The 25,277-nt window shown below is 41.4% G+C and overlaps 2 protein-coding genes across 4 annotated transcripts in view; one reads left to right on the top strand and one right to left on the bottom strand.

Moving 5' to 3' along the window:
* Positions 1 to 1,197: 1,197 nt before the first annotated feature.
* On the bottom strand, positions 1,198 to 1,509 carry LOC141981806 (histone H4-like). Its single transcript, XM_074943438.1, has one exon. The coding sequence runs from the start codon at positions 1,507 to 1,509 to the stop codon at positions 1,198 to 1,200; it is 312 nt and encodes a 103-aa protein (XP_074799539.1).
* Positions 1,510 to 11,189: 9,680 nt separating this feature from the next.
* CTDSPL (CTD small phosphatase like) overlaps positions 11,190 to 25,277 on the top strand; it is a 122,389-nt gene continuing 108,301 nt past the window's right edge. Inside the window, exon 1 of one of the 3 annotated variants that reach the window (XM_074946377.1) lies at positions 11,190 to 11,649. In XM_074946377.1, the coding sequence (XP_074802478.1) occupies positions 11,574 to 11,649 (76 nt within the window). In that variant the 5' untranslated portion in view covers positions 11,190 to 11,573. The remainder of the gene's footprint in view (positions 11,650 to 25,277) is intronic. The other 2 variants (XM_074946378.1, XM_074946376.1) reach the window with 2 other exon arrangements.

Raw genomic sequence — 25,277 nt, 5'->3', positions numbered from 1 at the left:
ACCTACTCTGTTGTGTTTTTCCAGCAATCAGGTGCTGAGGACTGTCTCACCAGAAACCTATAGAAACAGATGCTGCTTTGATAGTGAACCCTTCTGAGTGTGAATGAGTGCCTAGAATGAAATGCGGATGTTGTCAGGCGCCATCCTTAATGAGGTTTCTATAATCACCTCTCTCCCATTCCTGGTCTTCCTCTACTCTCGCTCATCACTTTTTTCTCCCTTCCCCCATCACACTCTTTTTCTCCCTCCAAGCCACAGCATATAATTCACACCTGCTCAGGGCTGTCTCTCCTTCTGTGGATTCTACGCCTCTCACTCTTCTTCCCACTTCCTCCTCTTCCACCCACCAAGACTGAGTCCTCTTCCTCTACATTCTGCCCTATAAGCCCTCCCAACTTGGAAACTCATGAATTCACAAAAGCATTCATGACACTGTCCTGTTTCACGAACATCCTTGCAAATACAACTTCCCTCACATGAATGTTCCCAAAAAGGCAAAGAAAAGTGAGTTACAAATACCATCAAAGGGAATTCATTTCTTCTAATTCAAATATTTTTGCAGTATTCGTCCATCTCCAGTTAATAGACATAGCATCATCCTTAGCCAATCAAATCACTTCATTTTTCAAAAGCCATCACATAATTAAGCAATAAGGCCTGATAGGCTGTGAATTATGATGTAGTAATGTGTTCTCAGGTTTTGGCTTAATGCCTAGAAAAGCACCTACGTGCTACCTTCACAATTTGAAATGAATTGCTATAGACTAATGCACTGGCTAGAATTCTCGCTGCAAATCTTAATGGTTTTGGTTTTATTTTTCTGATACTCAGCATGATTTTCTTCGGAGAACCACTCTTTTTAATTAGATACCTATCCGCCATTAATAATAATTCGCTCAAAGAGTAGCGCAAAATAATACATTAAAGAGATCTTCAGTGTGGGGTTTTTCTAACTCTCTTTTCAACCCAAAGACCAAAATTATATGAAATTGTATTACCTTGCTTGCGCTGAGTTTTCCTCCATTTCACAAGTCACCTTACTGGTTTCAGCGGAATGGTGGCCTGAGGAAGGTACTATGTAATGTGTGCAGAATCTACCTGAAGTCCTTATTCAGGGCCCAACCAGACCTCTATGATCCTTCTGAATGCAGATCTCCTTCCCACAGATTCCCTATCCTGTTGACTTTAGTGACCCGATTAGCCACCAAAACCATAGAGAGTACAACCCAGGCGCTTCAGAGCATAAACCACATCCATAGCTGTTACAGTCTTTCGCTTGGCATGTTCAGTGTAAGTGACAGCATTGCGGATCACATTCTCCAAGAACACCTTCAGCACTCCACGGGTCTCTTCGTAGATCAACCCCGAAATACATTTCACCCCGCCGCATCGAGCCAAGTGACGAATAGCTGGCTTGGTAGTACCTTGGATGTTATCCCAAAGCACTTTATGATGGCGCTTGGCACCTCCCTTCCCCAAGCCTTTACCACACTTACCGTGACCAGACATGGTGAAATCACACACACAACCGACCAATTCCCCTATACTATGTAGCAAGGAAGTTTATCCATCTCTACAGTAACATGCTCCTTTCCCTCAGACCTCATACTTTGTGCTGCATCAGGATTCAGCATGTTTAACTTAAAAACAAAACCTTGTAATTAACAAGCCATGTGCCTGTCATCACCCTGGTTACTCTAGCCCTGATCAGGCTTGGAACCTAAAAATGTGCCCGCCCTTAATAATGAGTAGCCCCACTTTTATGGGGCAATTCACTTATGTGCTTTAAGTTAAGTATGTGCTTAAGTAAGCTGTTGAATCCAGGTTTCTGTTTGTATTTCACATCCACTTCCCCACCCTTCATCTGTCTTTTAGATTGTAAGTGGTCCTGGGCAGGGACCGTCATCCTGTATGTTTGGAAAGCACTTTGCACATTTTGGGTGCTCACCATAATCTAAATCAGTGTTTCCCAAAGTTGGGACGCCCTTTGTTCAGGGAAAGCCCCTGGCCGGCCAGGCCGGTTTGTTTACCTGCTGTGTCCGCAGGTTCGGCCGATCGTGGGTCCCACTGGCTGCGGTTCGCCGCTGCAGGCCAATGGGACGTACCGGCTGCCACTTCCCGCAGCCCCCATCAGCCGAACCTGCGGACGCGGCAGGTAAACAAACCGGCCCGGCCCACCAGGGCCTTTCCCTGAACAAGCAGCGGAGCAAGTTTGGGAAATACTGATCTAAATCAATAGTGACATCCAAAAACCCTATGTTAAAAGAACATTAAGGTTGTAAAATCAAACACTCAAAAGTTAGGAAAAGCCACAATTAAGTTTGCTTGTGCAAACTTAATTCTGTTACATACATAGATACATAGATACTAAAGTCAGAAGGGACCATTATGATCATCTAGTCTGACCTCCTGCACAATGCAGGCCACAGAACCTCACCCACCCACTCGTGCGAAAAACCTCACCTATGTCAGAGCTACTGAAGTCCTCAAATCGTGGTTTAAAGACTTCAAGGAGCAGAGAATCCTCCAGCAAGTGACCCGTGCCCCATGCTACAGAGGAAGGCGAAAAACCTCCAGGGCCTCTTCCAATCTGCCCTGGAGGAAAATTCCTTCCCGACCCCAAATATGGCGATCAGCTAAACCCTGAGCATATGGGCAAGATTCACCAGCCAGATACTACAGAAAATTCTTTCCTGGGTAACTCAGATCCCACCCCATCTAACATCCCATCATAGTGTAGCCATGGCCTTAATATAGAGACTGAGGACTCTGCTACTACTTCCACATAAATGATACTAGCTCTTATCAGGAGTGTCGGAAATGCCCTGTGGGAGGGAGGGGGGGCTACAGGCACCTGAACTGTGGCCCCCGCCCCCTGTGCCATGCCACCCCTTCTCCCCAAGGCTCCGCGCCCGCAACGTCCCTTGTCCCCAAGCCCCCCGCCTCCATAATGCCCCTTCCCCCAAGACCCTGCCCCTGCACTGTCTCTTCTCCCGCTGCCCCACTCCCTCACCACCTCTTCTCCCCCATGACCCTGCCCTTCCACTTGCTCCTGTCCACCATAGGTGCTAAAACTAAGGGTTCTGGGGGTGCGGCCGCACATCATGACTTGAAGTGGAGTCCATTATACACAACACAGGGTATACAGTTTGGTTCAATGGCTCTCAGCACCCCCACTATAAAAATTGTTCCAGCACCCCTGTTCTCCACCCTCTGCCCCAGTCGCTCGCCCTTATGGCCGGTAAAAAGTGGGAGGCCATAACCCTCCCACTTTTAAAAGGGGGGGGGGACATGGCCCCTTGGCCCGCCCTGTTCTGGCACCCCTGGCTCTTATCTAGCACTTCTCAGAAATCTTTTGGGGTTTTAGAGTAGCAGCCGTGTTAGTCTGTATTCGCAAAAAGAAAAGGAGTACTAGTGGCACCTTAGAGACTAACCAATTTATTTGAGCATAAGCTGTAGCTCACAAAAGTTTATGCTCAAATAAAATGGTTAGTCTCTAAGGTGCCACTAGTACTCCTTTTCTTTTTGGGGTTTTGTAGTTGAATTGGTAGATGCTCATACTCTCACATCTGGGGTCCTGATTCAGTCGTTCTGGATCATAGAATCATAGAATATCAGGGTTGGAAGGAACCTCAGGAGGTCATCTAGTCCAACCCCCTGCTCAAAGCAGGACCAATCCCCAACTAAATCATCGCAGCCAGGGCTCTGTCAAGCCTGACCTTAAAAACCTCTAAGGAAGGAGATTCTACCACCTCCCTAGGTAATGCATTCCAGTGTTTCACCACCCTCCTAGTGAAAAAGTTTTTCCTAATATCCAACCTAAACCTCCCCCACTGCAACTTGATGAACCAAATGGGTGTTGATACATTTCCCTATGCGGACTGTAATCACAAGACCACAAACCTGCTCCAAGAGCCAGGAATAGAAACCAAGAATCCTGATGCCCAGCATTCTTCTGCTGTCATGCAAATAGTCTTGCAGCCCACTGGCAATGTGTGTGTTGTGTCTCCCTAATCCACAGAGAGCTAATCCACACAGGGTAGCAGAATGCTTTCACCTACCAGTTACTCCTATTGCTGAAGTGGAAAAGGTCTGTACTGAATATTGTAGGTTCACACCTGCTGATGAACCGTTGTATGTGTAAAAACACAAAACACATAGGTATGAAAGTTACAGTAACAATCCTAGACTAATTGTTGGAATTATTTTATATTGTTAAATATTGTATTTGGATGTTGTGCTGATATTTATTTTACTTTTGCCGTTTTTATCATTTGTACTGGGTTCCTGGGAGTGGTTTATGACAGTGGTTGGCTGCATCTGAACGGTATTTTCCATAGATTCTCACAGCATAACCTACAAAATTCAAAGGAAGTTCTGACAGCCTCTAATAGAAAAAATATTTTATTATTTCTAGAGCGTGTATATCTACCCATCCTGGTTCTTGTATTGCTCTCCATCACCATAGTTAAAAAAGATATAACATCTCTCTCTCTCTCTTCTGTCTCTGCAGGGAGGAGTAAATGTTGGGTTGAATTAAGGTTTGTTTGTGTGCGTCCCCTTTTTTACACTCGAACAAGACTATCCAGCATTATAATTAATAACAAAATTTTGAAGAGGATGTAAACCTCAAGCTTCAGGATTTAAACCAACCTCTAATCATTAGAGACCAAGATGAAGCCTAATCTGGGGACAACAGATTATCTCACATCTGCCTACTGCAGGGTTCTTACATGTTCTTTTGAAGCGTCTGGCACGGGCCACTTTCAAAGACAGGATCCTGGCCTAGGTGGACCTTGGGTGCGATTCACCTTAGCAAGTTCCAAGTTCCTAGATTTAGAAGGTGCTCTAACCTATGTCTTGCATGCAAAAAAGGTGGGAGTTTTTTAACATCCAGGTAGCTGTCTCAATGTAAAACTGTAGTGGGAACAAAACACTGTAGTTTTTTTTTTTTTTGTCAATATAGCTAGTCAAAGACAACACTAAACCTGAGGTTTTCCTTGATTAGCTCCATGGATGTAATAACTAAAGTATCTTGATTCAGTTAGTCTCAATGTGAAAAACATACCTTTTTTGCAGCGAAGACATAATCTTACTGTAGACATGGCTCTGGCAATCCCCAGAGTGTTAACCACTGTGGCTTGGTCTTCACTAGGGAGAAAAAAGTCTTTTACTACATTTACTAACCCATGTTACACTCCTACTGAAGACAAGACAGGTGTAATTTTGCTTTAGCTGGTTGATGAAATTCCTATATTAATTAATGTGGGTTAGCTCATATGGATTTGCTTAATACTGATGAAAAATATACCTTTTTCCCTAGGGAAGACACAGCCTGTGCTATCTAGACTCGCTCTGAACAGGGTTAGATGTAGATGGTTCAAATGTCAGCACTAGACACAGTAGACTTCACGGAGAGGGGTGAGGAGTTGCAGCAATGGTGGAAAATAAGACTAACATAGACAGCCCTTGGTGCATGTGAGAGAGAAACACTTGGTATGGGAAAACCAGCTAGAAGAAATGAGTACTATATTTAGTTCTGGATGCAGTGAGGTTTGTGGCCATTCTTATTATGGCCTTTTGTAGAAAATTAAGAGGGCAGGCCCTGTTATGAGGAGCTTGAAATCTACAAGAGGGCCATTCTGAGTTACTGCGTACATCTTAATGCACTAAAGTCCTTCAAAAGAGAGATCTGTCTTCTCTCATAAAGCCAGTGTTTGCCGAGCAACGCTGCATATAGAGGTACCGATACTTCATGCTTTTATGACTTGTATTTGGGGCTCTCCTCTCCTATTTTAATGAGGAGCCTTTGTAGCAAGAGCTAGTGCTACTACTGCTTGCCTCCCATCCAACTGTGCAAGTTTCAACCTGCAATACAGCTTTGGCATCCCAAAACACGCATCTTGCAACTGCTAAAAGCTCATTACAGGTTAGGGCAGGAACACATCATAGAATCATAGAATATCAGGGTTGGAAGGGACCTCAGGAGGCCATCTGGTCCAATCCCCGGCTCAAAGCAGGACCAATCCCCAACTAAATCAGATGAATTGGTATGATGTGTGCGAGCTGTAATAAATCAGTTTCAGAGTAGCAGCCGTGTTAGTCTGTATTCGCAAAAAGAAAAGGAGTACTTGTGGCACCTTAGAGACTAACCAATTTATTTGAGCATAAGGTTTCGTGAGCTACAGCTCACTTCATCGGATGCATCCGATGAAGTGAGCTGTAGCTCATGAAAGCTTATGCTCAAATAAATTGGTTAGTCTCTAAGGTGCCACAAGTACTCCTTTTCTTTTTGTAATAAATAGTGCAGTTGCCCAGAAAAGATGGTAACCACCAGGGCCGGCTCCAGGCACCAGCGAACCAAGTAGGTGCCTGGGGCAGCAAATGTAAATGGGCAGCAGGAGGTTGGGCTCTGGGGCGGCAATCCGCTCCGTCACAGCGCGTTTCGAGCTTGGTGGCAATTCAGCGGTGGGGATGCGACTCTTCTTCGGTCGCCAGCAGCAATTCGGCGGCTGCACCATCACTCCGCCTCCATGTTTGGCGGAAAGATTTTTTAGGGGGCACTGCTAACACCTGAGGTGGAGGGTTTTTTTTTGTTTTGTTCTTTTTGCCACTTGGGGCAGCAAAAACGCAGGAGCCGGCCCTGGTAACCACTGCTCTAAGCATTATTCAGCTTTATCACAGTGCTGGTTATGTTGCAATCCTTTGAGTACTTCATCTCGCACCCTCCCAAGCACTGAGGGCATTTTTAATTATCTAAGGCTGGTCTACGCACATACTTTCCCTGAAATAACTAATTAATCCATGCCTTCTGTTATTTTGGTGCTAGTTTGGGTGTGGAAACTTGTTTTGAAATAAAAGTGTCTGCACATAGACTTCCAATGCAAGTTTGTGTGTAAACCAGTCCTAAAACAAATCCATTCCTATACATCCAGAGGGTCATTACAATGGATGCCAGGAGGATATCCGCTATACATTTTGGTGGGAGAAATATTTCTCCCATAGACAAATATAAGGGGAAATAAAGATCTTGTCCATTTAAGATTATGAGCTGAAATTGGGCAAATAAATTAGAGATTCACCTGGATGTGTGTGGGGGGTGCAGGGGTGTTGGTGCTGCAAAGCTCCAGACCAACAACTAATTTGTTTACTTATTTATCTTTATTTGGTCCCAGTTCTTGAAGTAATTGTATCTGGGGTCAGGAAAAGAACTTTCATGGCATCATGGATCAAGTGCTGGAATCTCTTACTGGATTGAGGTAAAGGGGACAGAAATGGCCGTGGGAGAATACACTCAATTAAATGGAGTACTTGTGGCACCTTAGAGACTAACATTTATTTGAACATAAGCTTTCATGAGCTACCGCTCACTTCATCGGATGCATCGGTAGCTCATGAAAGCTTATGCTCAAATAAATCTTTTAGTCTCTAAGGTGCCACAAGTACTCCTTTTCTTTTTGTGTATACAGACTAACATGGCTGCTACTCTGAAACTTATCAATTAAATGGGGTTCCCCTGTCATCACAGATCTTTTTGAGTTGCCCTAGGCTGTCAGCCTTTGGGATAAGGTATGCAGAGGAGATATGTGAGTAGCAAGCAGAGATAGAGAAAGTACATGCACGTTGGCTATTTTTAGGGGTCCATGGGGAGCAGAATATGACTTTAAGCAGCCCTGGAGTTGCTATTCCTTATACCGGAGGTGGGGCAGGCAGTCCCACAATTTGGGAAGTGTTTAAAATGGCCTTTGATCACTGACCCCACATCCTCCAGTCCCTTTCCCTTTCCTGTGCTGAGTTCAGAGCCATGTAACAGAATTGGGGGCAATACATTGTTTTCCAACTTTGCTCTTAAAATACTCTTACATTTACACAGCACCTTTTATCCTGTGCTCCTGTGCTTTACAATCATTAATTAAGCCTCAAGACAACCTGGTATGGCAGGTGGGTAGTACTATCTCCATTTTACAGATGGGAAGACTAAGGCACAGAGCTGCTAGGTAATTTGCTCAAGATCACAGATCAAGATCAGCTCTTTTTCCTAACTCCCAATCATGTGGTCTTGTCACTAGATCATGTCCCTTTCAATTCCAAGGGATGTTTTCAAATGGGAAAAAACTTGTTTTGTAGCAAAGTGTTCTATGTTAAAAAGAAAGCATTTACTTTTGCTGCTATCAGCTCAATGAGGGCCCATCGTACTCCCGCTAGGGGAATTTTACACTTGACTTCCGTGAGGGAAGGATTAAGATCCCATGATACTACATTGTAAGGAAAGGAAAATACTGCAGTTTATCTCATTAAAATAAATACTGTGAAGTTAATGTAAACTACTGTATTCTTGCAATAAATGGCTTGATAGATTGATTAAATGTCTCAACTTCACTTCAGCTATTAATCAGTTACAGCAGCTGTTTATTGCTTTGTGTACTTCAAAAGAACAGAGATTATCCCTTAATTATCTCATTGCAATTCATTCATTGTTTCCTAAATAGTGCCATTACAATGGCAGATTATAGTAGTGAAAGAGTGTCAATACAAAGTTACAGAGTCCTTATTTTATGATGCTTCCATGGTATAAATGTGATGTAGCTGAGATGCAATTGTAATTTCAATGCAACTGCTTGAAAACCCCATTCTGATACTTTACAAGTGATTATGTTGAGAAAACATCTTAATGCAAGTCTACTAGGGTCCTGTTCTCACCAAAGCAAAACAGAGTATAATTCTCCTTTGAAATATATGTACATACAAGAAACAGGACATGTTAAACCAGGAGGTATTTGATCACTTCCCACTTTACTGAGTGGATGTGAGTTCCAGACATTCTGTGCCTTTGAGCATGTCTATACTACAATCTTAAATCAACCTATGTTAGGTCAATTTACAGCCAACACAGTAATTACTCCAGTGGCTGATGGCCACACTACCCTCGATGGTGTGCGTCCTCACCAGGAGCGCTTCCACGGACTGAAGAGGGGCAGTGGAGAGGGGACAGGGTGAGAGCCAGGGCTCCCAGGTCTGCACAACTCCCTGCCGGGAGCCCAGCTGCCCCCGGGGCTTCTCGCCTCCCTGCTCCCAGCCGGAAGCAGTGGGGCAGCCTCCCAGGGCTTCTTGCCTCTACCGGGGAGATCTGCAATCGGAGTCCAGTCGGCTGCCATTCTCCCAGTGGGGAGCAGGGAGCTGGGACCTCAGGGCTCCTTGTGGGGAGCGGGGAGCCTGAGTGGCAGCCTGGCTTGTAGCAGAGACCCAGCAGCATCCTAGCTGGAGAGCCAGGAGCCGGCTTTTTTGCCAATTTCAGGGCTCCTGACAAGACAGCCAACAGCCCATGTAAGGAATGCAGTGTCTACACAGACACTGCGTCACCACCAACATAAGCCCTATGCCTCTTGTGGAGGTGGAGTTATAAGGTGTAGCAGGGCACTTACATTAGCGGGAGCAAGGCTGTAGTGTACAAACTGACATAGTTAGATTGACATAAATTGCCCTATGTCGACCTAACTGTAGTGTAGACCAAGCCTTTGACTACACTGTCTCAGGCCATGTCTATACATACAGTGCTGCAGCTGTACCAATACAGCTGAGCCACTGCGTCACATCTGCTGAAGACGCTCTATTCCGAGGGAAGACACCTCTCCTGTTGGCATAAAGAAACTACTGCCTTTGGGATGCCTCCTCCCATTTGTAGCACACCCCACTGGCTAGCCCCACTATCAATGTGTATTAACGCTCCCCAGCCCTTATCGCACAACCCTTCCTACTTCTATGTGTTAGCCCGCCCCCCACCTTGTGGGATGGCCCTCCCCTCCTCGATGTCAGTTCCACCTCCTACAGAACAAGGACTCCCACTTTGGAAGGTTACCCCTCCCTTTGTGTGAGAGGGTTGGTCCCACCCCTATGAAATGGCACAGCCCATTTTTGGAGTTGACCCACTCCCTTGTGGGCTAGCCCCTCCCCCTCAGGTGTTAGCCATGCCCCCTAACAAATGACCCCCCCCCCCACTTTTGAAGTTGGCTGCTCCCTTGTGGCTGGTTCCTCCTCTTGTGTCTCCTCCCCCCCAGGAATAACCACTCCCACTTTTGAAGTTGACCCTGCCCCTTGTGGGATAGCCCCACCCTTGTGTGTTAGCCCCGCCCCTAAGGAATAGTCACACCTACTTTTGAAGTTGACCCACTCAGTGTGGGACAGCTTCCGGCCCTCAGGTGTGTTACCCGGCCTCCTAAGGAATAACCACGCCCACTTTTAAAGTTGATCCCGCCCATCGCGTGATACCCCTCTCCCTGGCGTGTTAGCCCCGCCCCTAATGAAGAACCGCGCCCGGTTCTGGACGTCACGTGCCGCTCAACCACGCCTCCTGGGCCAGCCCCGCCCCTCGGTGTTGGTCCCGCCCCCTAAGCGGGCGGAGCGGGGCGTTTCCCGCCTGGCGGCGGAGGCCCCGCCCCGTTGTTTACCGCTCGCTCGGCCGGCCAGGCTGCTGCCACCGCCTCCGTCTCCATGTTGGAGCGTCCCGCTGTTCGCGGCGCGGCGGGGAAGCAGCGGGCGGGGGAGGCGCCTGTGGCCTGGCTGTGAGGGGAGGGAGGCGGGGCGCGCACTGACAGGCTCTGAGCGCGGCGGGCGGCTGGCAGTGGCGCAGCGCGGAGACCCGGACTGGAGCCCGGCCCGGCCCCCGCAACCCCGGTTCTTCCTCCTCCTTCTCCTCCCAGGGCGGCGGTGGCTCCTGCCCCTGGAGCTGGTGTCTCGGCGGAGCCCGCAACGCTGCCGCGGGCGGCGAGCGGGCGGGCGGAGGCCTGGGCTGGGGAGCGCTCCGGGGGCGGGTTCTGGATCCGGGCGTTGTGGGGGGGCATGTAGCGATTGCGTGTCGGGGGGTCTTACAGGCTTCTTCGGGAGGGTGGGCTCGGGGGTGAGGGAGGGGAGAGGGTGTTTGGGGGCTGGGTAGGATCAGACCGTTTTGGGGGGCTGGGTTGATTTGGGGGTGATACAGGTTAGGAGGAGGGGGATCAGTTTGTTGTTGGGGGGCTGGGTTGATTTGGGGGTGATACAGGTGAGGAGGAGGGGGATCCGTTTGTTATTGGGGGGCTGGGTTGATTTGGGGCGATCGAAGCTGCGGGGGAGAGTTATTGAGAGGGTCGATAGGCTCAGATAGTCATTGGGGGCTGGGCTGATTTCGGGGTGATACAGGCTAGGGCGGGTTGGTACATATTTCTGGGTGGTACAGGGTCGGGAAAGAGGTTTCCTAGGCAGCGTGTTTTTTGGGGTGATATATTTTGGACGTTCTAGGGGTGGTGATTCGGCGGGGGAGTGCTACGGGATTTTTGTTCGTGTTTTTGTTTTGGTGGGGTGATAGTTCCCTCCTTCCCCTCCCCCCCCCCGTACTGGGAATTACTAGAGGAGGAGGAGGTGGCACTATAGGAGGGGTCCCCTGTGCGCGCGGTTTTTTTGGGGGGGGGTGTTGTTTTTCTGGCTGGTTTCGTTCCTGAAGGAGTTTTTAGAGAGAAATCTGCCTATTGATCCCTAAAAACAAACGCACACAAACCTGCCTCTGGGAGGGAAATAGCCAGGTGAAATCGCACTCTGTTTCCATGGACAACCCGTCCATTATCACCCAGGTGACTAACCCCAAAGAGGAGGAAATACTGTCCTGCACTCAGGATAAAGGTAAGCGTTCCTTTCAGATTATACTGAAGTGATGGACACTGTAAAGATGCATGCAATAATAATATACACTCCACAGACAGTATAAATATCCTTCCAGGGCACTGGGAATGGAGGAGTGTTAAGTTGTTTATAGGGTGTAGGCTGAAGCCAGTATTTGTGTGATGGCCTCTGACACTGCTTGTCTAGATAATGCTAAATTAAAATAATTTTATGAATTAACTAGATTTTATCTAAACAAAATATATTGCGTCTCCAGAGGGTCTTTAATGTAACTTCTGTAACCTTGTTTTTGTCACCCTGGAGGCTCTCTAGGAAGAAACACCTCTGTCTAACTTGTTAGAAAATTTTGAAATCTCATTCTGGGGCAGAGAGACGTTTTAGGGTGAAAGAGGGTTGTGACTCTCCAAACCCTAATTTAAAACAGAAAATTTATCTTCAGATCTTGTTGAAGGATTCTGCCTTGACCTTGCAAAAGAAACAGAGGCTACTTAGCATCTGAAAGTCGGCAGGCAAAACTGATCTGTAAATATACAATCATAGGCTGCTTACAGCATCATGTAAAGATTATATTGTGCCCTGACCCAAAACAGGGTTGACAAAAGCCTGCCCTCGGGAGCCTCCACTGCTCAAAAGTTAAAACATTGAAAGTTACCCTCACCCTTGTGCCCTTCTGGGATGTTGTAGGGGTGTTGAATTGTTGGTGGCTAGGTGTCTGTTGTGATACGGAGGTAGGCACTACAGGGTTAATAAAAGACCATCTTTAACAGACAGAGTCCAGGGTCACTGGAATTTTTTTGAGAGCATTACAGATCTTGAAAGTTATTGCGTGTATAAATGGGGGGGGGGTTTGGTAGAGTAGGTGGAAAAAAAGGCAAAAGGGACAGAAATATGCATATATGAAAGTAACATCTGTTAATAGATTAGCACTATTCCTTTTTATTAAATAACTCAGTATTCCCATTTCCCTGTGATCAATATGCATCGTTTTCCGGTGTGCTGCAGCACTCTTCCTTTTTTTGCTAAGTGTGAAGGTTCTTGTAATGGTAAGGAATTCTGACTAGTTAGAGGGCTTGGTCCCTGTTTCATTATAACATTGTTTTAGAGCAAAACACTCCACACCCAACCACTGATTGTCATCCCATACCAGGAAGGCTATTTGTAAAAAAGTACAGTGATATATAAGAAATTAATTCAGGCCATTAGAGGTGGTTGTTATAAAGGAGCATTTTCTCCTTTGGAATATGAATACTACAGTCACTCTTCTCTTATCCAACCAATTGTGAAATGACACATTTAGTATGAGGTCTTGTGTATATAGACTTCTAATATTTCCCACTGGTGGTAGCAGTGATTGGTTTGGGGTGTGCTACTGTATACAAGGCACTTGTCATTGACATTTTATACAGGGGGTCTCAGACATCTTTGGAGTAGGGTTAGGTGATACAGTAGTTAAAACATCAGTGACACCCAGAGGCCTGTTTATATTGGAGCTCCCATTATTGCTATTACTGGTGAAGGTGTACTGGTGTTATCAGCAGTGAGAATTTTAGAGTAGACGGAATAGTCGAGGCACATCTGATAGAGTACAGCTTGTAGTAAATATATGCATTTGCAGTAAACATAAATGTCTTCAAAGTCATTATTCTGTGTTGATTATATATCTGTGGTATGTATTTGCATGTTGTATATTCATATTATTACTCATTCTAGTCTAAAAGTAAAAAAAATGGAAAATTAGCCAGTGTTCACCTGCATAGTAGTGGTTTTTTAAGCCTTGGAATTTTTACAGCTTTCGAAAAATAAAACCCAGAATTAACTAACTTGCAATATAGGTTATTGGTCTTTAAAACTTCATTTTTAATGGATTTTTGTTAGGTAAGCATGTAGAGAAGCATTTTAAATAAGTGAATTTTAGACTGAATTTGTTTCAAAATTGGTAACAAAATAATATATGCTCTGAGGTTTTGTCAGGTGTCATTCCTATGCAAATTGTTAAGGTAAAGAGTTATAAATTGCGAGTCTGCTGGGTTTTGTAATGAAAACACTGACCATCCTTAAAATCTAGGTATGGTTAGAGGATTTTCTATTTTTCAGGGTTTGTAGGTTGTCTTAAGGTTATTTGCATACCTCACTTTAGTGACTTCAGGTTATGGTAAGGCTTCTTTGTAACTTGCGGATTCCTTAGAGTTCAAGCAAAGCTTTAAGATGGTGTATGCTAAAGCAGAGCCTAAACCTTAAGGTGCAGTATACATGTGGTTGTGGGGAACTCGAACTTTTAGTGGGAGGCAACCTGGCTGTATAAATCAGGGCGTCAGAATTAATCTTCAATAACTTGTTTGTGTTAAATTGACGTGTATACAGTGGTTCTCTAACATGTATGTTTTTAATATATGCTGATTTATCTCTTTAAGCAATCAGTTTCAGATTTTGTTTTTAGTACATAATGTTTTCTGAAATTGTTCTGTAATTATCAAAGCACTGTTTCTATTGCTTCAGTTTAGTCCACTTCCTGTATGATTTTAGGCTTTGGCGGTGAAAATGTGCTCTAGGATATAACTTGTCGTATAGGGTTTTCAGGAATAATTTTTTAGCTATTTAGTACACAGTATATATGCTCAAACTCTGAAAATGTTTAATATCTATATATTTTACCACCGCAAAGTGCCATGATGTAGGCTAGCAAAATAAAGACCTACTTAATAGGCACTGGGGGCAGTTGTCTTCAAGTAAACATTGTGCTTTAAAAAAGTCAAAATATTTTCTTGTTAGTCCAAAAAAATCCTTAAAAAATTAGATTCTGTGGTCACAGAACTTCCCATTAAAGTTTTTTAACTATCAGTATTACAGTGGCACAATTAACAAATATTTAATTCTAATAATTGGATCAAAGCCATGAAAAAAGTTGACATATTTTTATATGAATTATTCAATGACTGACTGCCACATGATGGAGCACTACATTTAGTTCTGCCAGTCAAAATGAAGGCCAGCTACTGAAAGTTGTAACAACTACATTTTTCATGATTTCATTTAATATTTGTCCTGAAATAGTTTCTTTTCTAGAAGTTGTTACACTTTCAGCTAATATTGGTATTTGCTGATGTAACTGTAAAACAATCAGTGCTTGGAAATATAAATCTCTTGTGCAAATTTAAGGCTGGCTATTTAAAAATATTTTCAAGCAGAAAGCTAACAAATGCTTTTAACACTTTGATAGACTTTCAGTGAGCTAAAGTGTTCCCCTTTGCTGAAATCTCTGGAGCTTGTCATTTCTGCCTTTTATAAACACAAAACAGCAACAAAAGCTGTAGCTAGCAATTAAAATGGAAATACTTATAAGAATGAGAAAAGTAAAATTTCTTGGTGTGGGTGACAGAAAGATGGACAAATTTTATCTTAGTTTTTATTCAAAATTTAGATCTTCATGGTACAGATGAAAGTAGACACATTTATTTTAACTGGATTATTTATATTTATGTACTGATCAGTTACTTCTTGATATACTAGGTAAATGCTTCATGTCTTGAAAAGAGAGCAGTGATGATAGATTTTAGCATTGAATATTGTGTAGGCAGACAAGCTAATTTATATGTATTCTGTAACCAGGCCAAAGAAGTCTTTATTTTTCATGTGAGAATTTCTTTTTAAGCTTCATCAGTGCAGAGGTGTTAGGCTGCTTAAATAGTCATAAATTAACTTGTATGTAGCAGTGGCATGAAATTCTTTAGGGACTAACAAATTTATTAGAGCATAAGCTTTCGTGAGCTACAGCCTGATGAAGTGAGCTGTAGCTCACGAAAGCTTATGCTCTAATAAATTTGTTAGTCCCTAAAGTGCCACAAGTACTCCCTTTCTTTTTATGGATACAGACTAACATGGCTGCTTCTCTGAAATCTTTGATGTTTGGCTGCTTTTCTCAGTTCAGACACATCTTTCCTAACTTGTTCTAAAATTTGACCATGAGCAAAGCTCCCATTCAGTAGTTTGGAATTCCTGCACGTTGTCTTCATGAATGTCTTCTATTGTATGTGTAAAAGCAGTTATTTTGGGGGAAATTTTCAGACCTGGAACATAAAACCAGTAACCGTATTTTGAATAAAGTATGACCCTTAGTACTTTATGAAAATATAAAAGTCTTGAGGAGCTTCATTTCCCTCCTTTTTTACAAAGAGTGTTTATTGTCATTTGAGGCAATATGTTTGCAGTACCATTGTAGCTGTGTTTGGCCCAGGATATATGAGAGAGACAAGGTAGGTGAGGTAATATATATTTTTTGGGCCAACTTCTGTTGGTGGAAGATACAAGCTTTTGAGCTACACAGAGTGCTTCTTCAGGTCTTTTTTTAATTTGAAGTAATAAGCGTTTCAAAAGATCTTCACCTAAAAGCACACATTTGGAGTAGAACTGAAGTACAGTGTTCTTGAATTTTAATGTTAACGTGATTTAATCACAACTGAAGTGTCTAATATTTGGAATATTTCATTTCCTCTTTATCATTGTGATTTCAATGGGATTTTTAGTGCTTCATGAACATTTCAGCACACACTAATATTTTAAAATATCGATGTAACAATTTTTTTTATATTGACCAAAACACAATAAGTAACATGAAGTAGAAAGTAACATTAAGAAGAAAATGTAGAAGTCACCTCTAGCTCTGCATTGGAATGTGGTTCATTACAGAGGGTAAATTCTAAAACGTTAACTAGTGACGTAATTGTTATATGAAACCAGAGCAACCATACAGTAAGTTTTGCGTTCTGGATACACTGTAACCTAAGATTTGGTTTAAAGTTGCAGTTAAAACTCAACAAACTGGGATGTGTTTTTGTTTTTTTGTTGTTTGGTGATCTGAATGATAGTTTATACAAATCTGGTATTCAAACCATATCTGAGGGCTCTGAAGCAGCCATTTTATTTAATGGTGGTCTCTTTGAATTCAGACTTGTCTTAATGTGGTGATTTAACGTAAGCTTTCAGAAATTAGCGTGCCTTAAACAGCAAGTTTGGACTACATTTTGTCAATCTGGCATTCAAAAATGCAAATTGAAACACATTTCTAATGAGTCAGTAAAACAGTGTGATCTGTCATGCACTATATTTTAGCCTTCTGAATTTAATCTGTGCTGAGATTCACACTAATAAACATCATAAATGTTTCCAAGTAATTTGTGTGTGCATGGAAATTGCTCATCACGTTAGTGCTAACACTAATCTGAACTATAAAAATAGTATATGAAATATGAAGCCCTAAATTCTCATTGAGGAGTGTGTGATTTGTTTGGTTTATGGATGGGGCGAAAGTTCACTGAAAAAATCACTTGAGTCTGCTCAATAGGTATTTTTTTAAGTGAAACCTGATGAAGCTGTTCCCATTTAATGACATTACTGTATACTTTCTTCTTACCTGGCACAAGCTGACCAGGAGGCTCAGTCAAGTGGGAAAGAAAAAAAGCCCTTTTTGCTGCATTGTCCCTGCAAATTTAAAAGACTGGATGGCTATTTAAACATATTTTTAAGCAGAAAGCTAGCAAACGCTTTTAACTCTTTGGTAGACTTTCAGTAAGCTAAAGTGTTCCCCTTTGCTGAAATCTCTGGAGCTTGTCATTTCTGTCTTTTATAAAGGCAAAACAGCAACAAAAGCTGTTTGCCGTGTTAATTGCGTAGGTTTCAGTTTCTTATACATTTCTTGATGACATAAGATTTTTATCTGTGCAGTTTTAATATTGCATGGCAATAGTTTTTGCAGGTACTAAAATCTGTTTGTTACAGGACAAACCAAAGTATTTTCAGATCAGAATGACTGCTAAATAAACTGTGGCTTTCAGTACTAGTTAGTATAGAGTAATGTAATATTAATGTTTACAGTGAAATTTCCAGCTTCACTCAGATGGGGAGGAAAAACCACATTCGTGATGTCAGGACTAGTCTATGTTCTTAGGCCTTATTCAAAATTTTATCAAAGTAGCTTTTACATGAATGCAATAGTGTCTAGTATTTTACCACAGTTCATACTACTGCAGTGTTTTTTTTTAGGGTTCTTAAGAGTAATAGATTGACAGCACTGGAAACTGGTGTCTTTTATCGACAGAACATATGCAGTAAAATGCATCTTTAAGTATACCACATGATAAAATGCTTTACACAGTGGGTGAATCAAAAGTCAGATAATTATTTTAAAACAAGACTGTTTCCTCAGTTTTTAAAAAACAAACAAGCCTGAAGAGCCACCGCCTCTTTCCTAACAATTACAAAGTCTTTATAAGTAGATTTGAAGGCCAGAAATAGTCATCTAGTCTACCTTCTGCATAACACAGGGACGACCCACCCTCAGGTGCAAAATGTCCAATGTGCCAAAATTTACTGAATGTATAATTTTTAAAGGGTAAACTGAAACTTCTGGAAGAGGTATGTAGGAGATGAAGTAGCAGCTAATGTGGTGTACAAAAGATACATTATGTATATTCCATATTCTTTCATCTTAGAGGTCTTGTCCAGCCACTGACCAGACCATTTTTTTATGCCTGTGAGATCTGATATGGTTCCAGCTCATGGCAGTATTGGTGATGATGATTGCTTGAGTTCCAAAGGCTTCAGTGAACAATAGGAGCAGGAATGAAACTCTGTATCATACATAACACTACAGAGCCCTACAGATGGCATACCTGGAAAAACAATATAGATACAGATATATTAAAAAATGTTCAAAACAAAACTTTAGTAATATGCAGCTGTAAGCCACAAAGTTGAGCCCACGTAGTTGCATAGTAAAATTGAATATGTTTTGGATCACTTTCATGGTGGTCCAGTAGCTTATTAATAGCACCTGTGAAACTGATTAGTCTTGTCAGTTTCATTCTTCTGCTGCTCCTTCAGAGGCTCTTCCACTTTCTGGGCAGAGTGACTCAACAGTGGAGGATTGTCTCCCTTTCTCCCCCCTGTTCCTTCAGAGTTCCCAGAAGCAGCGCAGTGAAACTTGATAGCAATCTTTCAGTTTCATGACTGCTGTTCCTAGCTATTAATCAGCAGCGAAACTGTAAATAGTGTTTTTGTTATGATGGTGCTAGGCAAAGCCATGAACTCCACCCTCACTTTCAACAACCAGAAAAGGGGAGCTGTGCAACAGTGGGAAGGAAGGAGAGAGTTTTGTCAAGGGCATAGGAGTAAATCCCTAATCTTACAGAAAGTGCCATAGTGTGCTGAGAAGATGGATCTCAGTTTAAGATCTCATAGTTGTTAGTGGCATGACTCTGCCACATCATTTGCCATAGTAAAAGAACCAGGATAGACAAATATGACTTCTGTTAAAGTAAATTGTGAAGAATTTTCACAAGCATGAATCCATGGAATGCAATAAGTGCACATAGGGTTTGTGGACACACAGAGCAGACTTGTCTTTGCATATCGGAGTATCTGCACACTTACAATGGGTATGCAGAAATGCACATGCATGAGTATTTGGGATCCTGTTTTTCTAACCTGTTGGAATAGTAAAAATGTAGTGAATAAAGGAATAGTGAAGGATATAGTTTCAGTTTTTGAAAAACACTTTTTGAGGATGAATGATAAGGACCATCATGGATTTTAAAACTGTCCACGAGTTAGAAAAATTGGCCATAACCATTTTCTAGTGGAGAGAAGTTAATAGTATGGTGTCCCAAGTATTAGTACTGTGTCCAGTGGTGGTCAGAATGGGCTTGGCCCTGGAAGGTACTGAGCGTTTTAATTCCTGATCCTGCAGGATGCTTTGCTGGATCATGCCAACCACTTGGAGGGATGGGTGAATGGTGAGGTAGCAAAACTTGTTAAGAGCACAGCTACCTAAATTAAAGGGAAAGGAGGTTTGAGAGACATTTCATGGAAACAACCAACAAAACTGAGGAATTGGTAGAGGGTATGTAACAATGGTAGATAATTCAATGTACATAATTGTACTGTATTGCATATTGGAAGGAACAGTTAAACTCACTCATTACACACCAGTGGTTTCTCGATTAGTGAGGCATCTTTGTGGACTGCTCAGTGAAGATATCTTCATAAGGTATAGCAGCAATCCAAAAAGCAGATAATACGTTGGATTAAATTAGGAAGTGAATAATGCAGAAAATAAGGTAATACTATCGTAAAATCCAATGACGAGTCCACTTCTCAAACAATGTGGGAAGTTTTGGTCCTTTCATCTTAAGAAAGACAAGACGTAATGGAAACAGAAGAGGTTTTAAAAACAACAAAATGATTAAAAGCCTAGAAAGAATTCTATTTGAGATTAAAAACTAGGAAAGGAAAGGAGAAAAATAAGACGAGATATAGATGCACAAAATAACAATTGGTATAGAAGAGGCCAAGAAAGGCCTCTTGTTAGTTTTTCTCATAATACAACAAGACATTTAGAATTAAAAGGCAACATGTTTGGAATAGGTAAAAGGAAGTATAGTTTTATGCAGCATACAATTAACCTGTGTAAATCAGTGCCAGAGGATAACATTGCAAAAAATCGATAGGTATTGTTAAAAAGAATTGATGTTTATGCATATCTGCAGTTACACTAACCAGGATGAAATGACCAGGTTATATTAATCATATTTCAAGGAATAAATCAATGATCATCTGGAGTCAGGCAAAATATCTCCCTTTGGTAAAGTGCACAGTTGGGTGCATTATATCTTCTGCTGAAGCCTTTGCAGCGGCCTGCAGTTTTATCAGAAAAATTGTTGGTTGGATCCATTGTAATATTGGTGTTCCTAGAAGTTCAGTCTATATGGTAAGTCAGTTATAGGCCTCTGCTGAAACTGCTAGCCAGGTATGCTGTTTGTGCGGATTGTTTTTGTGACGTGGACACTGGTTTTCTGAGAACTGAACCCCAGGCTATTTGATGGAAGCTATTAATAGTCAGTAGCTGAAAATGACTGTTCATTTTTGACATGGGGTAAGGAATGAAAACTTTCATTTCCAGTTACCGATCTCCTATGCCATTCATTTCACTCATGCTAGTTAAACTTGTTAACCTATGTTGTAAAGCCCGAGAAGGGACTTTATAACATTTTACACAGAATCATTTTTTAGTTAGGATGTAAACAGCTTCCCAACATAGGGCTGAATGTTTTTAGTTTCCATTTAAACTCAGATTTAACCTGAGTGCAAGGTTGTGGGAATCCTGCATTTTCTCAGCACTTCCCAGTTTCCTCCATTTTTTGAAGGTACTCTAATTTTGCATTGAATTTAAAAATGGCTGGGGAGCCTATAAAGAGGGTGGGGGAGAGAGAAACATAGGAAGAGAATGACTTGCTTAATTGCAGGATGGAGATTATACTTGTGTGTTTTTGTTTCCAGTTAATGGTGGTAACTAAATTGATAGTTAAATGCAACCCTGAAATTCTAAAGCCTTGTCTTTGACTGTGAAAGTGCGACAAAAATTTGAACACCTAAGTTGGCCTGTATTTAAGACAGCTTCTTTTAAAAGGACAGTAGTAATTTAAGATTTCCTACTGTTAAAAATAATTCATCAGATTACTAAAAGTGAAAGATTATAGAAAATGTTTTTCTGTATTTTTTTCAGGTTTTTTTGTGTGCATTAGACTCACTTAGGTCTTGTATACATTTAAAAATTTTGCTGGCATAGCTGTGTTGGTTAAGAGTATGAAAAAATCACACCTGTAACCAACATAGCTATGCCAGCAAAAGCCCCAGTGTATATGCAATTAAGGACTTTATTGTAAGGGGAACTTGCATAACCTACACCAGCAAAGAACTCTTTTGCTGGTATAAGCTGTGTTCCCATTAGAAGGGTTTACCAGTATAGTATTACCAGCAAACCCTTCATAGTGTAGACAAGGCCTTAGTGTCTAGTGGTTTTCATGATTTCCCTTGAATCACTATTCAGTTTTCCTCTTTTGCTTGTGTGTCTTTCATATGGCAACAGGATAGAGAATAAGCATTAAAACAAAATAGGAAATTGTGATTGTAAAACTGCAAAAATCAACAGGGCAGGAGTAATTGTACCTAAAAAAAAAAAAACAAAAAAAAAACCACTTCTAACTCCCTTTTTAAAAAAAAAAAAAAAAAAAAAAAAAAAAGCTTGACTGTGTCACTTTGAGCATAATCCTGGTGGGTATATGTGCTCAGATGCACTTGCCTATTGGGAGCTTCACCTCCTAAAGAAGAGTCACATTTAGCAGTAAAGTACTATCCATAGTATATTGAAACTGTATGATCAGAAAAGGAAAATTCAGTAGTTAAAAAATAAAAACCTACCCACTGCCACCCTCGATAATACATAGTACTTTTTTTCACTAGTCCCCAAGGACCTAATGCCATTGAAACCAGTGGCAAGAGATTGTGGTTAATAACTCCAAGATACAAGCAAACAGAATGAGAAGAGACTAACAGGAAGCTCTCCTTTAGCATTTCTATTCCAAGTGTCCTTCCTGAAAATGTATGTTAAATTTCGAAAAATAAAATCAAACAGTATCATGTTAAGGTAGTGATATGTATGGTACTAGAAGTGCAGGAAGTGCAACACTAAAATGACCTGACCATTCATTGGTTTGTTTCTTAGTTTGATGTGAGTTTGGATACTTTTAGTCATGTCCTTGAATTTTTGTCATGTGTTTAACAGTACTTCCAAAAATTTTGCTAGTTCGCTAAACTCTATTTTTTACTTTACTTATTTAGCTAGCACTTAAACTGTTTAGTTAAACAGATTACATGTTCAGGGGGATCATGTAAAGAAATTACAACATAATGAGATTTTTTTTTTTTTTTTAAATAATTACACCTTTTTTAACAGGGCAGCATTAACAAGAAGACAGGCTGTAAAAAGGAAATTAACTAACAAATCTCCAAGAAGTATTGGAAGGAAAAAATTCTAAATAAATTGCCACTCAGGGAGAAGGTAGTAATGGAAAAGTTTGGATATATAGTTTTGCATTCTAGTCCCACAAAAGAAAAAAAATAAACACACAAATTTCATAACAGAATGATAAAGGAGGATGCCATAGTATATCAGATTATATGAACATGGTTCCCTAATGTCCCAGATTAAAAGGTCAGGTCTGATGTATGTTTCATTTTGGAAATTTCTTGACTTGATTCAGTAGCCTTACAATGACAGAAAATATGGGTCAAAATGTAATTATGCTGCATCATGGCCAAATACATTAAGACAAAAACTTCGTAATAGATAACCTTAGACAGATAAATACATGAGATCACCTGAAATGTAACAGTAAAATTCTTTTTTTAATGTAATTTGGTCTCTTTATTTTTTCAAAAGGTTTGACAAGTGCTTTACGTCTTCTAAGTATTTTACAAACAAGATATGTAAAACATGTTAATTATCCAGGTATCAGTAGTATTAAACACCTACTGATTACTAGAAGACTCCTTTTTTCCTTTTCTCTCTCTTCAGGGTTGTAATAAAATAAAATATTTTTGGCATCATCTTGCCCCTAAGGTGAGATGGGAATCGGATCATTTACCATCGATGGTTGTAGTCTGTTTCTTAGTTAAAACTACTTGTAATTAGGTTTTGAGAGCTAAAGTTTCTCTCATTTTGTGCAGCAACCTTCACAGAGGCAATCCTGGCAGTTACAGGCCAGTAAGCCTAACTTTGGTTCCAGGCAAACTGGTTGACACTGAAGTGTAGAACAAAATTAACAAACACATAGATGAACACAATTTGTTGGGGAAGACTCAACATAGCTTTTGTAAAGGGAAATCATGCCTCACTAAACTATTAGAATTCTTTGAGGGGGGTCCAGAAACATGTGGACAAGGGTGATCCAGTGGATATAGTGTACTTGGACTTTCAGAAAGCCTTTAACAAGGTCCCTCACCACAGGCTCTTAAGCAAAGTAAGCAGTCATGAGATAAGAGGTTCTCTCATGTGTCAGTAACTGATAGGACAGATAGGCTAGGAATAAATGGTCTGTTTTCAGAATGGAGAGAGGTAAATTGTGGTGTCCTCCAAGGATCTGTATTGGGACGAGTACTGTTCAACATATTCGTAAATGATCTGGAAAAAATGGTAAACAGTGACGTGGTAAAATTTGCAGATGATACAAAAGTACTCAAGGTAGTTAAGTCCAAAGATAACTGCAAAGAGTTACAAAGGGAACTCACAAAATTGGGTGTCTTGGCAACAAAATGGCAGGTGAAATTCAGTGTTGATAAATGCAAAGTAATGAACTGTGGAAAACATAATCCCAACTATACTCACAAAATGGTGGTGTCTTAATTAGCTGTTACCAGTCAAGAAAGAGATCTTGGATTTATTGTGGGTAGTTGTCTGAAAACATCTGTTCGGTGTGTAGTGACAGTCAAAAAAGCTAACAATTAGGGAAGATATAGATAGGGAGACAGAAAATATCATAATGCCACTATATAAATCTATCCTATGCTCACACCCTGAATACTGTGTGCAGTTCTGGTCACCCCATCTCAAAAAAGATATATTAGAATTGGAAAAGGTACAGAGAAGGGCAACAAAAACAATGAAGGGTATGGAACAGCTTCCATATGAGGAGAAATTAAAAGGACTGGGACTTTTCAGCTTGGAAAAGAGATGACTAAAGTGGGGAATATTATAGAGGTCTATAAAATCATGAATGGTATGAAAAAAGAGAATAAGGAAGTGTTATTTACTCCTTCACATAACATTGAAATTAATAGGCAGCAGGTTTAAAATAATTAAAAGGAAATACTTCTTCACACAAAGCACTGTCAACCTGTGGAACACATTGCCGGGGGATGTTGTGAAGGCCAAAACTATAACCGGGCTCAAAAAAGAATTAGATAAGTTTGTGGAGGATAGGTCCATCAACGGCTGTTAGCCAGTATGGTTAAGGATACGGCACCAGGCTCTGGGTGCCCCTAGCCTCTAACTGCCAGAAGCTGGGAGTGGACAACAGGGGATGGATCATTCGATAATTGCCCTGTTCTGTTCATTCCCTCTGAAGCATCTATCATAGGCCACTGTTGGAAGACAGAATATTGGACTAGATGGACCACTGGTCTGACTCAACGTGGCTGTTATATTCATAAACGGAGGCAGCATGAGTAGGGCAGGCAAACTTAAATCTGCAAAACTTTCCTTGTGTAACTCATTTATTAGCCCTCTAATGAGTTTTCCTAGTTTCGTAGTGTTTCGTTCCATGTACACATGCATACAGGACTTCACTGTCATTCTCTGGGATCCTACATTTTAAATTATCAGTTAAATAGCTAGTAAAACCACTTTATGGACACCATATCTCTCTCCCCCTGTAGAGAGTGGGTGTCCCTGAAAAGCAGCTTGTTTCCATTTCATCATGTAAGGCAACCTAAAATTTATTTCATGAGTTTGAAAGCCTCCTACTCTAAGATAATTGCCAATTAAACTTTTTTTCTAGGCCTGAGAAAATGACCTGCTGTTAACTATATACTTGCAATGTTCAGAGCCTGTGTTTTGAAAAACAAGCTCTATAATAGGTGGCAAGAGATCCATAAGCATGTATGTTGTCTTTACTAAATCTGCCTGGGACAACTTCTCTTCAAAGCACTATCTTTGGTGACAGGCATCATAGTAGCAACAATAATTAGACCACGATTTTCAATATGGCATGCACTGCATTATATGTATTGGGGGCCCA

The sequence above is a fragment of the Natator depressus genome, chromosome 2 (genome assembly GCF_965152275.1).
Source record: "Natator depressus isolate rNatDep1 chromosome 2, rNatDep2.hap1, whole genome shotgun sequence".
In the NCBI taxonomy this organism is placed as follows: Eukaryota; Metazoa; Chordata; order Testudines; family Cheloniidae; genus Natator; species Natator depressus.
Note: the sequence above shows the minus strand (reverse complement) of the source record. Positions and strands in the feature narration are given on the sequence as shown.

Coding starts and splice junctions, on each gene's coding strand:
- LOC141981806 (XM_074943438.1), bottom strand. CDS start 1,509: ATGTCTGGTCACGGTAAGTGTGGTAAAGGCTTGGGGAAGGGAGGTGCC.